Source organism: Xenopus laevis, chromosome 8S, assembly GCF_017654675.1.
Source record: "Xenopus laevis strain J_2021 chromosome 8S, Xenopus_laevis_v10.1, whole genome shotgun sequence".
Lineage (NCBI taxonomy): Eukaryota > Metazoa > Chordata > Amphibia > Anura > Pipidae > Xenopus > Xenopus laevis.
The window spans coordinates 67,279,483-67,293,482 of NC_054386.1; the positions used below are offsets into that span (position 1 = coordinate 67,279,483).

The 14,000-nt window shown below is 39.8% G+C and overlaps 1 protein-coding gene across 1 annotated transcript in view; it reads right to left on the reverse strand.

Annotated features, from left to right (window-relative positions):
* Positions 1–14,000, reverse strand: part of LOC108700132 (X-linked interleukin-1 receptor accessory protein-like 2) — a 470,858-nt gene that overhangs the window by 21,119 nt on the left and 435,739 nt on the right. The window contains exon 8 of the mRNA XM_018233033.2: positions 5,763–5,908. Coding sequence (XP_018088522.2) covers positions 5,763–5,908 — 146 coding nt within the window. The remainder of the gene's footprint in view (positions 1–5,762; positions 5,909–14,000) is intronic.

The window sequence follows — 14,000 nt, forward strand, 5'->3', positions numbered from 1 at the left end:
TTACAGCATTTCAGGATAATGTCATTATGCAGACTTATTACATTTAAATCTTTTAAGCCAAATGCTCAGTCATTGCGCCTCTGTTATTAAATAGACTTCTCTTACACATCTCTATAAGCCTTTTAGGGAATTTAATAAAGTCCTTGCTAACAGCTCTATATTTTAGCTTCTTAATGCTAGGAAGTAGTAATATAACTACATATTTATTTGAAAATTTTCATTTTATTACAGCAAATGACAAGAAGTGATAGGATTTGTAGTGCCACAGAACTTATTTATAGCTATGTAGCATGCTAACACAATCAAATGAGATATAACAAAGGCCCATTAACTAAAGATTATGTATTCTGGGTTCATTAGCTTAAAAGAATGAATTCAGTAAAAAGAGTGAATTTCTAAATGTTTTGCTTTTAGTAAAGAGGATGTTTACGTATATTTGTTATTGCTCTCTTCAGCAGGAAGTCCCATTAAGGATGGGCCTCGCTAGACAGCAGGGTCAAAAAGATTTGGTTTGGAGTAAGGGCAGACTTGGAAGGTGGGCAAGATTCTCTAGTCTAGACTTACCATTCGTCCCTATCCCACGGCCCCATTTCAGGAATTGCCCCATGAAGCGTCTCCATCTGCTGAGAAATCTTTAAAAATCCCAGTGGAGCAGTTGATCAGGACCTGCACTGCATTATTGTACAGGCAGGGGTGCAGGAGAAAACAAGCATGAGCAGGTTGATGACATAATGAGGAGACGGAAAAGAAAAGGCGCCTAATCAAATGTCCGGTGGACTCTGGACTTGGCTGACAGATCAGGCAGGATGGTGTTCTCTACGCTATGCTTTTCTCTCTCCCCCTCCTCCCAGGCAATCAGACAGAATGCTGGTAAGATTCTGTTTATTTTCTCTGTCTCTTCACTCCCCCCCACTATTTCCTTATCAATGCAAAGTTTTAGCTGGTTTACCTAGTTTCTCACACTGTGCCACCAATAACCCTCTCCTCAACTCTCCTCAACTCAAATGCTCAGGACAGCATGAATAAAGGCGTTTTAATACAAAAGAATTTGTTGGTGCTGTCCTGAAGTTCTTGTCACCTTACTCTACATGCCATCCTACTATGAATTCCGGGGTTTTGTTCATGGAATTGCCTCTATTGTACATGGAATTGCCTCTGTGCCACCCTACTATGTATTCTGGGGTATTGTACATGGAATTGCCTCTATGCCATCCTATTATGAATTCTGGGGTATTGTACATGAAATTGCCTCTGTGCCATCCTACTATGAATTATGTGGTACTGTACATGGAAATTTCCTTTGTGCCATCCTGTGGTGAGGTCTGGGGGTATTATACACGAATTTGGCACTATGTTCATCAATATAGTCAGTCACCAAGGGTGTATTTGTAAAATGGGGCGTGGTTAGTGGGGGTGTATCTTACAAAGTGGGCATGGTCTAAACATTTTGCCATGGGTGCCGCTACATTCTTCCCTGTCCTTGGATTTCTTTCCAAATATCTGGTCATCTTACTCTAGTTGTAATAGACAAGCAGTCAGCACAACGATTTTCACTCTTTTTGTGAATGGTGCACGTCCACCAGTGGCCACTTTCCACTGGCACCACAAATCGACAAGAACTTCAGGACAGCACCAACAAATTCTTTTGTATCAAAACGCCTTTATTCGTGCTTCACAGGGGCATCACGGCAACGTTTCAAGCTTGACAAAAGGCCATGTGGCCTGAAACGTTGCCGTGATGCCCCTGTGAAGCACGAATAAAGGCGTTTTAATACAAAAGAATTTGTTGGTGCTGTCCTGAAGTTCTTGTCACCTTACTCTAGTTGCCAGTAGGGCAAATGGGACTTTCCTGTAGTATAAATATGAAGGGGAAACCCTGCTAGCTCTCTATGGTTTCCACTCAGTGGAGGGAAAAACAGGTGGTAAGTGATGCTGCAAACCTAAAGCAGTAGGCCTCAGTAAGGAGGAAAGCCCCAAAAAAGACCACCCTCTCACTGCAAGTTGGAAAGAAAGTAAAACAAATCATACAGCCCTTCAGGCACTTTCCTTAGTATAGCCTTAAAGCAGTGCAACTAATCTAATGCAAAGGCTCTATTTATTGCAGGAGGTATATGATGGGTCTGAAGCTGTAGTCAGATGGTCAAATAAAGAAGCTCTCAAATGTGTTAACACTATTGGCTTTTCTGGGGGTATAAGGCTATCGCAATGCAGGTGGAGTAGGATGCTATTTGCCTGGTGGACCACTAACCTTTGGGTGCAACTACTTTTCTTCAATTGAATGAGTAATACATTGCAAATACTATGATCTCTCAATAGTGAGTGGTGATTGCTGGTTAGACAGTCACATTAGTTATATGGGATTCAGTTCCACCTGGCCATTATATTCATTGGGGCAAATTTACTAAAGGCTGAAGTGGTCATCCCTAGAGAAAATTCACCAAAACGACACTTTGCAGGATCATCACCAATTTGCTAACAGGAGTAAAGGACATTTCACTAGAGAAAGAGCTCAGCGAAGTTTTGCGCCCTTTCGCCAGACAAATTTTCGTTCAGACGAACAATCGTTATTAATTGAAATTAACACCAGCCAAAGTTCGCTATGAAATGCTGCACTGAGGAATTTTCACTGGCAATGCTTCACCAGCGTTCTTCTACCGAGACATAACTTCGCATTTTGATGAATAAGCTTATGCTCTGCGAATTAACGTCTGACGAGGTTGCGCAAAGTGTGGTTAAGCGTTCTGAAGCGAAAATTTGACTAGTAAATTTCCCCGTTGAGTGATCTTCATCTTATTACCTTTGTTTATATCAAGCTATAAGTTCATCGATATCACTGACACCAACAACTTTAATCATCATACATTTTATTAAGTGATAGCAGATGGACTTTCCATTAAATCTACATATACATCACTTTGAAGTTAAATAAATTATTAAAACATTTGTAATGATTAATTATTATTTACATTTCTAAATTGGTCTATTAATTGAAATATAGTGGGAAAACAGCCCCAGGCATTCCATTGAGTGTTATTTTTTACAGAATATTCCTTATCTAGTATCTAGTGATAGTTCTAAAAGCAACAGCAAATATATATATATATATATAGTATGGGGCCTTTAGCATACTGTGTAAAATGAATAACACCAAAAATGTGTAGAAAGCTGTATAAAATAGATGCCAAGTTTATGAAGGTGTGTGTTTTATTTTATGCCACCCAAACACCAAATTTGACATCATTATATTACACCACTTCAGGCCTTACATAAATTTGTTTAAGTCAAAGGAAAAAATTCAGCAAGTTCGTTTGGCACTAGAAAAAAAAACAAAAAAACCATAATAGATGAACACCATATTTTCCTATATAATTTTCAATCAGCTGCTTACTTTTACATTGGTTTTTACACAGAAATATGTGGTTGCTGAAAATCAATAGGCAACTTGATAAATACACTGTTTTGAAAATCTGCACTAGAAATGCACTATGCTTTAGCGGAAAAAACACTGAAATACCACCCACCAACTCCTATGCGTTTGGTGCCATTTCATCAACTTTGCAGCAGTTTCACAAATTTTACAGCCACATAAAATCAGCCTGTTTCACTTATTACCACTTTCTCTCAATCTGCAACCATCAGAACCAATCTACATTCATTTCTATGGTAATGCCAATATACACACCGCTGCAAGTTCATGGCCCACGTATTGCTTCTCATTTTTATGTTTATACCCAAAGGAATAAACTCACCTCCTAATCTCGGTGGCCAAGGTGCTGTAGCAACCGAAAAATCCACAACATTTAGGTATGCTCTCAAACCACTGACAGACTTTATCACATTATTAATTTATAAATTATTATTGTTTATTTGAACAAAGCTAAAACAGCTTGATGTGTTTTGTGTCTCACACAAAGTTGTTTCACGTATTACTACAATATATAACATCCTGGGAGGAACTCCTTCATTGACTAAAATTGTTGTCGTTGCACCTGAGGCTGACTTGGTTCTTCTTTAAAAAACAAACCATACTGGAGTACTTACTTGTCGGAGCACAGCCATGTTGTCCTGCACTGCCAGTTAAACCTCAAAATGCTCTGGGCAGGCACATGCACATTACAAAACTTTCTTCAGAACTAAGGGGATTTATCAAAGTCCGAATTTATCTCAATATTTTCTACAAACTCCGATCAAATCCGCTCTGGTTTTTATGCTTATTTATTATTAAATTTTCCTGAAAATTTGCTTTGTGGAAAAAAAATCAGATTTTCACAATTTTTTTCAGATTCTTTCATCCAGTTTTCACGAATTTCATGATTATTTCAGAATTTTCACCCAAAAACTCTGAAAACTTTGGGGTATTGCACGAAACCCAGTGCACATCAAAAAATCCCATTGACTTATATGCAATCTCGATAGGTCTGAAATGCCAGATTTTCAGATTCTGACTTTTCCATCCTCAGGGCTAAATAAATTCTGAAAAGTTTGTGATTTTTTTAAAAATCCGATTTTATAAAAAGAAATCACAAATTGTTTGTGATTTTTGCATTCGGAGTTTAGTAAATAAACCCCTAACTGTACATGCACCCAGCTTAAATTGGCCCAAGAAAAACATGGTGGCACCGGTAGAGGAAACTACCCTGGGTCTAATCATCTTTTTAAACAAGAGGTAAGCAAAAACTATTTTTCCTAGCAGGCCCTTTGTGGGTCTAAAAATGAAAAATTGGTTTTCTCTTCCAAGCAATAACTGAGCCTCTGGTTTTCCCTCTGTAACCCCATAATAGCCTTAGCAGTGACGAAAGAGACCCGAGTTCCTCCAGCCTTGTGTATTATACAGTAACCTATGGGTATTAAAGAGCATTTTGGATGTAGTGGTCAAAAGTATTTTCTAAAGTGCTTATTTACCAGTTGTATGGGTTCCAATGCTCCTTAGGGGCCACTTCAACTTGTACCACAAATTAAATAAAAAACAAGCACAACCCACACACAGGGTACACGGCAGCTTGTACTAAACTGTACAATAAATATAATATCAATTATAATATTTCAATATGTAAATTGTATTTATTTTTAAATTGTGAAATGAATTATGCTTAGAGTAGAGTCATCATTGTGACAGTAGAGAAGCAGTAACCACTAAGGAGACCCTTGGGACAAATGTAGAATATTTGGCAGCATAGCAAGACAAAAGTAAAACATACAACATTTCATTTTTAATCTTTGCAGAGTTCCTTTTGCACAAATATGCCTCAATCTCCATCACTAATATCATCCTCTGTTTAGAAACGCAGACATCACAAACAGATTCAAAACTGAAGTACCAAAATCAATTCCAAATAAAGCGAAAAGCTCCTGAGGTGGCTGAATCAGATTATCTCCTTTACTGTGTCTGTATAAAATACGACTTTTCAGTAAACATTCCACCCTGGGGTGCTCAGCAGGTTTCTCTACTGATAATCACCTTCCTTAATGAAATAAATACACCCCTTTGTACATTTTGTTTGATGTTCCTCAAATGGTGGTAAAATAGCATCAGCTGCACACAGTGCATAGTGCTAGAGTATATTAATCTTCAGTGAACCTATTTTAACTGAAACTGCTTGTTTCTTTCCAATTTGTGGGATACGAGAAATACTCATAAACTACAGTTTTGCATACTCTTTGCAAGCTGGTAGCTAGTGTTGACACAGCCTAAATTGACTATTTCAACTTAGTGAAGAATGTACCGTACCTTATTTTAAAGAGTTGCAGGAATTATACCATACCTTTTTTGCGCAGGATGATGCTGGCTTGTTTGCGCCCATTGCGGTTTTCTACATGGCAAGTGTAGTTACCAAGATCTGCTTCCTGCACAGCATCAAACGTTAGTGCCAGTTCCACTTCTTTTTCTCCAAGATACTCTTTCAGTAGCCTAAAACATACAAAAATAATAATTGAGGCACAGGAAATTTGAAACTTAATGGATCACTGCAAAGCATTAGATAGCAGCAGCAGGAGATGTGGCCTTCCCACCAGGGTTGCTTAGCCAATGAGGTGAGTTGAGGCTGTCGCCTCAGGCGGCAGAGCCCAACTAGGTACCAGAGGCGGCAAAAATGCTGCTCCTGGCACTTTAAGAGTGAATTTCCGGGGGAGGGGGGCAGCAGCAACTGCTGCTGCCTCAAGCAGCGGAGGGGCAAGGATCGCCCCTGCTTCCCACAAACATCATTGAGGATTTTTTTTTGAGGAAGTGAAGATTGAGGCATTTGTTATTAGGCAACACGATACAACACAAGATACAAAAAGTGCAGGATCGCCTCATCTCACCAACAAACAAAACAGCAAATAACTACAAAACATAATAAAATATTACCGGTATATTAGCTATTATTATAAAATGCTAAAAATGCCATATTTTATATACACTGAGCCTAAAGTTTCAGCATCTCAATCGCAGCAATGATCCAGGACTGCAAACTTGTCACAGGGGGTCACCATCCTGGAAAGTGTCTGCGACACTCACATGCTCAGTGGGCTCTGAGCAGCTGTTGAGAAGCTAAACTTAGGGGTTGTGGAAAATCAGAGGCACTTCTGTGTTTTTTTCCACCTGAAGCGGCCATTCGGATGCGCTTACCTTTCCATGCGCTGGTTGAGGGGGACCCGCATCGCTAGTACAGAGAACGGACTGCTGCTGCCTGAGGCAAGCTTCTCAACTCGCCTCATGGCAGCAGCATCCCTGTGGCAAATTTAAAAGCAGAAATTAAGGTTTGTCTGATATGTAAATTGATGCTTAAAGGCTGTATCTGAACTGCCATCTAGTAATTATCTGTATTAAGTACTAATCAGCCATATAATGTGATATTTATATTCTGTGTATGCAGTATATTTGAGTTGGTCCCTAAGCTCAGTAACTGACAGCAGCACAGAGCATGTGCAGTGAATCAGCAGAAAACACATGGAGCTACTGGGGCATCTTCAGCAGCACAGATTTTCCCTGATTTTCCCCAAAATCCCAAAACATTTCTAGCCTACTTCTTTAGTTCTCCTTGAAGTCGTTTTTACAAATCTAATTTTAACTATGTATTAAGACCTGTTTAAAGGTGGCGTATTTTAGTAAGAAGTTTTATTGCATACAATTAAAAAATGTGCAATCTTTCTTCAACTGGGGGATAAGGTAACTGAAGACTTTTTTGGGTTGCAAAAATTTTTATACAAAAGCTTATTATACAAATCCTTTTTTAAGTGCATATTTTTTTTCTGCTAAAAACATTTCCTCCAAGGGCATAATGTAATAAAAAGTTTTATATTTACTATTTCTCTAGTAACCCATATTAGTAGGAAGCATTTACTGGAAAGCTATTTGAAAACAAACAACTAGATAGGTAGGTTGTGGTGGGTTAATTTGTACCTTGTATTGCACACAGGCAGCTGTGTTTATTTATATATTTAGACACTAAAGTATTTTACATGCAAACATTCTCTACTGAGAAACTCAAGACTGAACAACAAAAACAACCAAAACCCCAAAACATTTTTATCAAGGTTTTGGGGTGGTGAAGCAAATATGGTTACAAAAAGGTTTGTAACTATAGAGGAAGCAGAGGGAGGTCATGGGGGGCCTGGGAAACAGGGGGCCCGGACCGCTGGGTCTGCAGCACCAAAAACCTCCCTCCGACACTGTCTTGAAGAAAGGAGGGGGAGGAGTGAGGGACAGTTTCGAAGTAAACTGCAAACTGCATTTTAATATGGCAAAGTGATGGAACAAGAAGGGAATGAGGGGCTATCCTTGTTACTCTAAATACACTCTATCAATCTTTGTCAGCCCTTCCCATCTTACAGCATAATACTTTGATTACCTCTTAAACATATTTGTAAATACTTGAGAACATGATGAATAATTATTTAACACTTTCTTAGGGTCGGATTTATCAGAATGTAAGATTAGAGCTCACTACAAAAAAACATTTACCTATTCATTCTTATGGGATTTTTAGAATTGTATTTATTAAATGTTGAAATACAATTCTAAAAACTCCATAGTAATGAACAGAAAATGAGTGAATTTTGAATCGACTGCTTGTTTATATTTTCATACTGTACTTGGAATAGCACCTTATGCCACTGTAGTTACTTGGGGGGTTGATGTAATAAAAGCAGGGGCGCTTCGCCTATGAGGCAAGTTGAGGCTCTCGCCTCAGACGGCAGCACCCCACTATGTACCAGGGGTGGCAAAAATGCTGCTCCTGGTACTTTAAGAGCCGAATTTCCAGTTTTCAAACTGTAAATTCGGCTCTTCTAGCGCAAAGAGCGCAGTTAGGCTCTCTGCCTCCTCGTGGACCTCCCTGGACCTTGTTGTATTTGATATACCAGCCTGTCTGTTGTAAAAAAAAATGTTTGCCATTTTTGCCATTTACTATAAAAGATGTAATAATTTTTTTTTGCCATTTACTATAAAAGAAAAATGTTTTAATACCACCTTTGTCTATTAAGTCTCATTGAGTGTGCAACCCCTCTCCATTTCTATATACTGTTTTGGGTAACTGACTGTGGGATTACCTGGGGTTATTTGCACCTCATATACCTTAAAAACATATTTTTTCTATTGTGAATATTGGGAGTGCCCTCCATCAACTTATTTTCTTATATGTATTTTGTACCTGATTAAAACAGAAATTGAGAATTATGGAAAGTAGACCTATATTATTTATTGCAAGCATCAACTAAATAGTAAAATGAGCTACATATGGTTGCTTTTTTCTGCCAATTAGATTTTTCTGGTTCTTATTAAATGTATACGTTATCTGCAGACTTTCAGTACAATTACGGTACAATGATTCCTGTGCACACATTTCTCATATAATTGGAAGGATGCAGGGTATTACTATTTGCATTGAAGCACGGTCCAGAAACATTCAGATGATCAGTTATGAAAGCCTGTGCTACAGATTTGAGGAAGCAGTGCTATTAAGAAACTATCCGTTACATTACAGGTTCTGACAGTGACATTCTTACCCCAGCAGCATTTCCAATTGAAGATGTATTGTTATTTCCTTCATCATTAAAAGAAGTGCTGAAGTATTCTGCAAGTGACATTTTCATAATCAGAGATCAATGCGTGGGTATATTTCCATTCTGTGACCTTCTACACATGCTAATCATAAGAAGCTGTATATTCAACAGCCTGCCTTCCAACAACTGTTAATTCTAATACTTCAAGAAAGAAATGGCAGTCTGAAGAGATGAAAACATCTCATTTAAAGTGCAGCTAAAACCAGAAAAAACTCGGTGGCATGTAAGCGCATACGGACACTGTAAGTTTTGCCATGTACAACAGCCCATAGTGCCTTCATATTTCTAGGTCACCATCTTGGTGTTCTTCTCAGCCAATAATTTGTACATAGGGGCAGCACCCAGTGTTGGAGGATCTGCTTCAAATGTACTATGAACATATAAAATATCAGCTCTAGAGAATGCTGCACTTTTATGTCTAAAGCATCAAATGTTAACACAGTCCTTAACAATTCCCAATATATGAATCTACAGTTGCATCAGTGAGGAATTTGGCAGGTTTGTAAACAACAAAGTTTGAAGAGCAGTATCTGCAAGGGGTTTGCAAGTAGTGATGAGCAAAAAAATTTCAGCACATTTTGCTTGGAAAAACTCACCCAAGAAAAAATTTACCTCAATGGATTTTCCATATTTTTTGCTGTATGACTAATTTCCCATGATTTTGCAAAAGCCAAACGGGGCCGATTCGCTCATCACTATGTATGGTCTCCCTGTGTCTGTATGGGTTTTTCAGGGTACTCCATTGTCCTCCCATTTAGGCAGCTTCATTGGCCCCTGAACAGTATTTGTGTTATAGAGAAGTAAGATTGTAAGCTCCACTAGGGCAGGAACTGATGTAATGGATGTACAGTATTATCTCTGTTTAGTTCTGCAGAATATGTTGGAACTACATCATAAAAATCATGTATAAATGTAATCCATACACTGGTTTATACGCAGGTTGAGTGGGGAAATATCTTCCCTTCTACTTCATTTAAGGGTAATTTACTTCATTGCTTTATTACAGAAGCCATACGCAGCTTCCTTAAATATGTTCCTTTCCTATGAACTCTGTATTTCCTTAAGGCACAAACCTAAATAGCTTAAATTTTGTTAATTTATTGAAATGAAAAGAGTTATTTTAATGTAGCTAATGAAAACACGGAAAGAGTCCTATACTGATCCAGATGTAATTACACAATAGACTTTTTTTTATCCCATCTCTCAGTCAGTTCTGACTGTAAATGCTCAGACTGTTGGATCTGCCAGTCACTGTTCCATTGGCAGACAATATCTTGCTTTAAGTTCTGTGCTGTTAAAGGCTTGAACTTTCTGCTCTTTGAATGCCTGAAACAAGTGTAATTGCTTTTCTCAGCCTCAGATGCATATTTTCTATAAATCCTTTGACAAGAAAAGCACATACTAGGATCTCTACTGAGAGTCGTGCCACGTTAAACAAGACCTAAGCATGCTAACATCTAATAAATGAAATATAAACTGTCCATTCTTCCTATATAGTGTGTATATCCCGCAATCACCTTTATATGCACTACTTCCACTGACCTTTATTTGTATAACATATAAAGCCACTTTGGTTAGTGTTTAACAAAAATAAATCTAAACACATTTAACCTACTTATCCCATTTAACACAGACAATTGCATCACAGCATCCCATCTAATTAAAGAGTTTGCCATTTGTGAACAATGGTGCTTTGGTATGCTAATGAAAATGTTAAATGCATTAAATGAGTTAAGATGATTTTAGATATTTCAGTTTATCTCGAGTCATGATGGATTTAACACACAAATCTAAGTGGTATTCATAAACATAAAGAATAATGATCTACCATCTCCACATTTGTCACATAAACCAGTGTTCAATGCTACTTTTCTTTTCCTTTCCTTCTCTCCCATTGAGCTCTGGTGATTGTGATATGGGATATATTCAAAGGAGCATATTGATACTAGCTTTTTGGAGAGTATTGTGGGTTTGTATAGTTGTAAGTTGCAAACTACTTTTTTTTTTTTTACCTTACGTCAACATAATAGTAATGAACTGGAATCACTATTCTCTGTAGTCAAGCTCCAACTGGCATTGGATGCACAGTACATCTTTACATTATACAATATTTAATTCATAGTTACAATAATGTAATAACCAAGTCGTATTAACATAGAAAACAAATCACAGTATCTAGTGGAGATAAGTCCAAAGCAGCTGGCCTTTCTGAGTATTATTGAAAACATTTCACTACTCATCTGAGGGGTTTCTTCAGTTTGAGAAGTTGGATGAGTGGGTGAAACAGTTTCAAGAATATTCAGAAAGTCCAGTGGTTTTAGACTTATCTCCATTAGATACTAGATACATTAGACATCATGACATGGATGAATAAAAACCTGCATGGGGATATAAAAAGACAGTGTACAGGACAAGATTTGTATATTGTACATTTGAGATGCAGAGCAAAACCCATTGATTGAATGGTCCTAAAAATAAAATAAAGTGGACCCATATTATCTTTGATACCTAACACATACAAAAGATCCTCTTCTTTCCTATATCTGCTACTGAGATACAGGTATGCTTTGAATCTTGATAACTATTCCCCAGTCCCAATACTAGGGTTTAAGCCCATTATGCCCATATTTCGTATAAACTGTTATATTATAAATATAGGGCAACAGTTGCCCCCCCCCCCGGACTTCTCTTGCCATATATATACATTGTTTTGTTCTTTTTTATATGAACACATTTCTTAAAATTACTATTTAGAATCACCAATAAGTTTAGAAAAGGCTTAGAAATTATGGTCAGCCCCCCTTCAAATAATGGACCATCCCAATGGCTATTCTACTGCTCAGAGCAGCAGTCCGGATTTAGCTCCGCCCTTCCTCTGCTAGACTCTTCCTGCTCCTCACCTTCTTTGCCAGGGCAGATGAGTGTGAATCAGGTGTGTTAAGCTTAGAGTGTGAATGCCAGTGCATATGTGTGCGTCGTTGTGTGCATCTATCTACAGTATGTATCGGTGTAAAATTAACCACTAGGGGCACATTTACTAAGCTCGAGTGAAGGATTCGAATGAAAAAAACTTCGAATCTCAAAGTATTTTTTTGGGTACTTCGACCATCGCATAGGCTACTATGACCTTTGACTTAGATTCGAACGATTCAAACTAAAAATCGTTCGACTATTCGACCATTCGATAGTCGAAGTACTGTTTCTTTAAAAAAAAACTTCGACTACATACTTCGGCAGTTTAAACCTACCGAGGTACAATGTTAGCCTGTGGGGACCTTCCCCATCACTTTTCTAACCTTTTTTTGATCGAAGAAAAATGCTTCGATCGATCGCTTAAAATCGTTAGATTCGGGGCGTGGCCTAACTGCCGATGTAGAGAGACGCGTCTGCTCAGAGCTCCGGTGCAGTTGCTCCGTCACAGTTGATCCTGTGCCCCCACGGGCTACAAAATTTTCCCTGTGGGTGCCCGAGTGCCCCCTGATGCCACTAGATGGGAGGCGTTAAGAAAGTCGGCCGAAGCAATGACCAGCAAGCTGGATAAATATGTGCGGCATCCGAACCAAGATGGCGCCCGCTTGTGCAGGGCTGACCCGCCACCTCCACCCCCTCCTGATCCGGCCGGACCTGAGCCTCCTGAGCGACCAGAACCGACACTCCAGGAGGTCCTACAGGCGATTCGGGATACACGGACAGCTGTGGAGGTAAAGATTGATACTAGGGTGGAGGAGGTGAAGATTGACTTGGCGCTGCTCCGCCAAGATCTTCAAAATTTGAGAGAGCGCACAGCGGAGTCGGAGCGCCGGATTTCGGACCTAGAGGACGCTACCAGAGAGGTCCCACGTGCAATCGCAGATCTTCAGAATCAGCTGCAGCTTTGTAAGACGCGGGCCGACGACCTCGAGGGGAGGCAGCAACGCAATAATATACGCGTTGTCGGCATACCCGAGAAACAGGAGGGGGCCACTCCTGAACTGTACCTGGAAAACCTCCTCAGGGACCACCTGGGGGCTGCCCATCTATCTCAGATGTTCCTGGTTGAGCGGGCCCATCGTATTCCATCGCGGCAACCTCCCCCGGGGGCTCCCCCGCGCACCATGATTGCCAAGATCCTTAATTACAGGGATCGCGACGCCATCTTGCGGCTGATGCGCACTAAAGAAGATCTACACGTCGGAGATGCCAAGATTATGATCTATCCGGATTATACTATGGAAGTCCAGCGGCAAAGAGCCAAATATGCAGAGGTCCGGAAGAAGCTCAGGGATAAAGGCATTCTCTATTCTACAATTTTTCCAGCCAAGCTGCGAGTGGTGGACGGCAACAACACCAGATTTTTTGTGACGCCACAGGAGGCCATGGACTGGCTGGAACGGCGATAAGGCCCTCCTGCATCCTGCTCACCCCTTGGGGTGTACCTACCCTTTGGGGTTTCTGTCCACTCTTCAGATGCGGACTTGTGGCCTTGGGTTCGTGAGTATATCCCCTCCTTCCATGGTGTACCAAGTTGTGTTCCTCTTTACTGGCCACCACTCATGTCTTCAATGGACAGTCTCTCATTGTTACCATCTGTTTTTTCTGTGGGGGACACTCACCAAAACCCGGAGGACTGGGGGCCCGTGCTTATGGTGAGTATTTTGTTTAACTACATAGTGTTTATGCTATAGTCGCCATGTCCCTGGCGCTGGCTATTAAGGTTTTGTTAGGGGTCGAGGCCCACCCCAGTTTACAGGGTGGGCAGGGCGGGCTAGGGTGTTGTGGGTCTTCCCCAGGTTTTTCCCCCTTTCGCCCCCACTCCCTTACTTACTCGTGCAGCAGCGAGGTCTTGACATACAGTAGCATTTTTCTATTTGATTATGGCTAAGGTTACTTTGGTTTCATGGAATATCAGAGGCCTTAATGATAAAATTAAGAGGGCACTCCTATTTAATGCATTGAAGCAATGGTCCCCGGCGATTGTA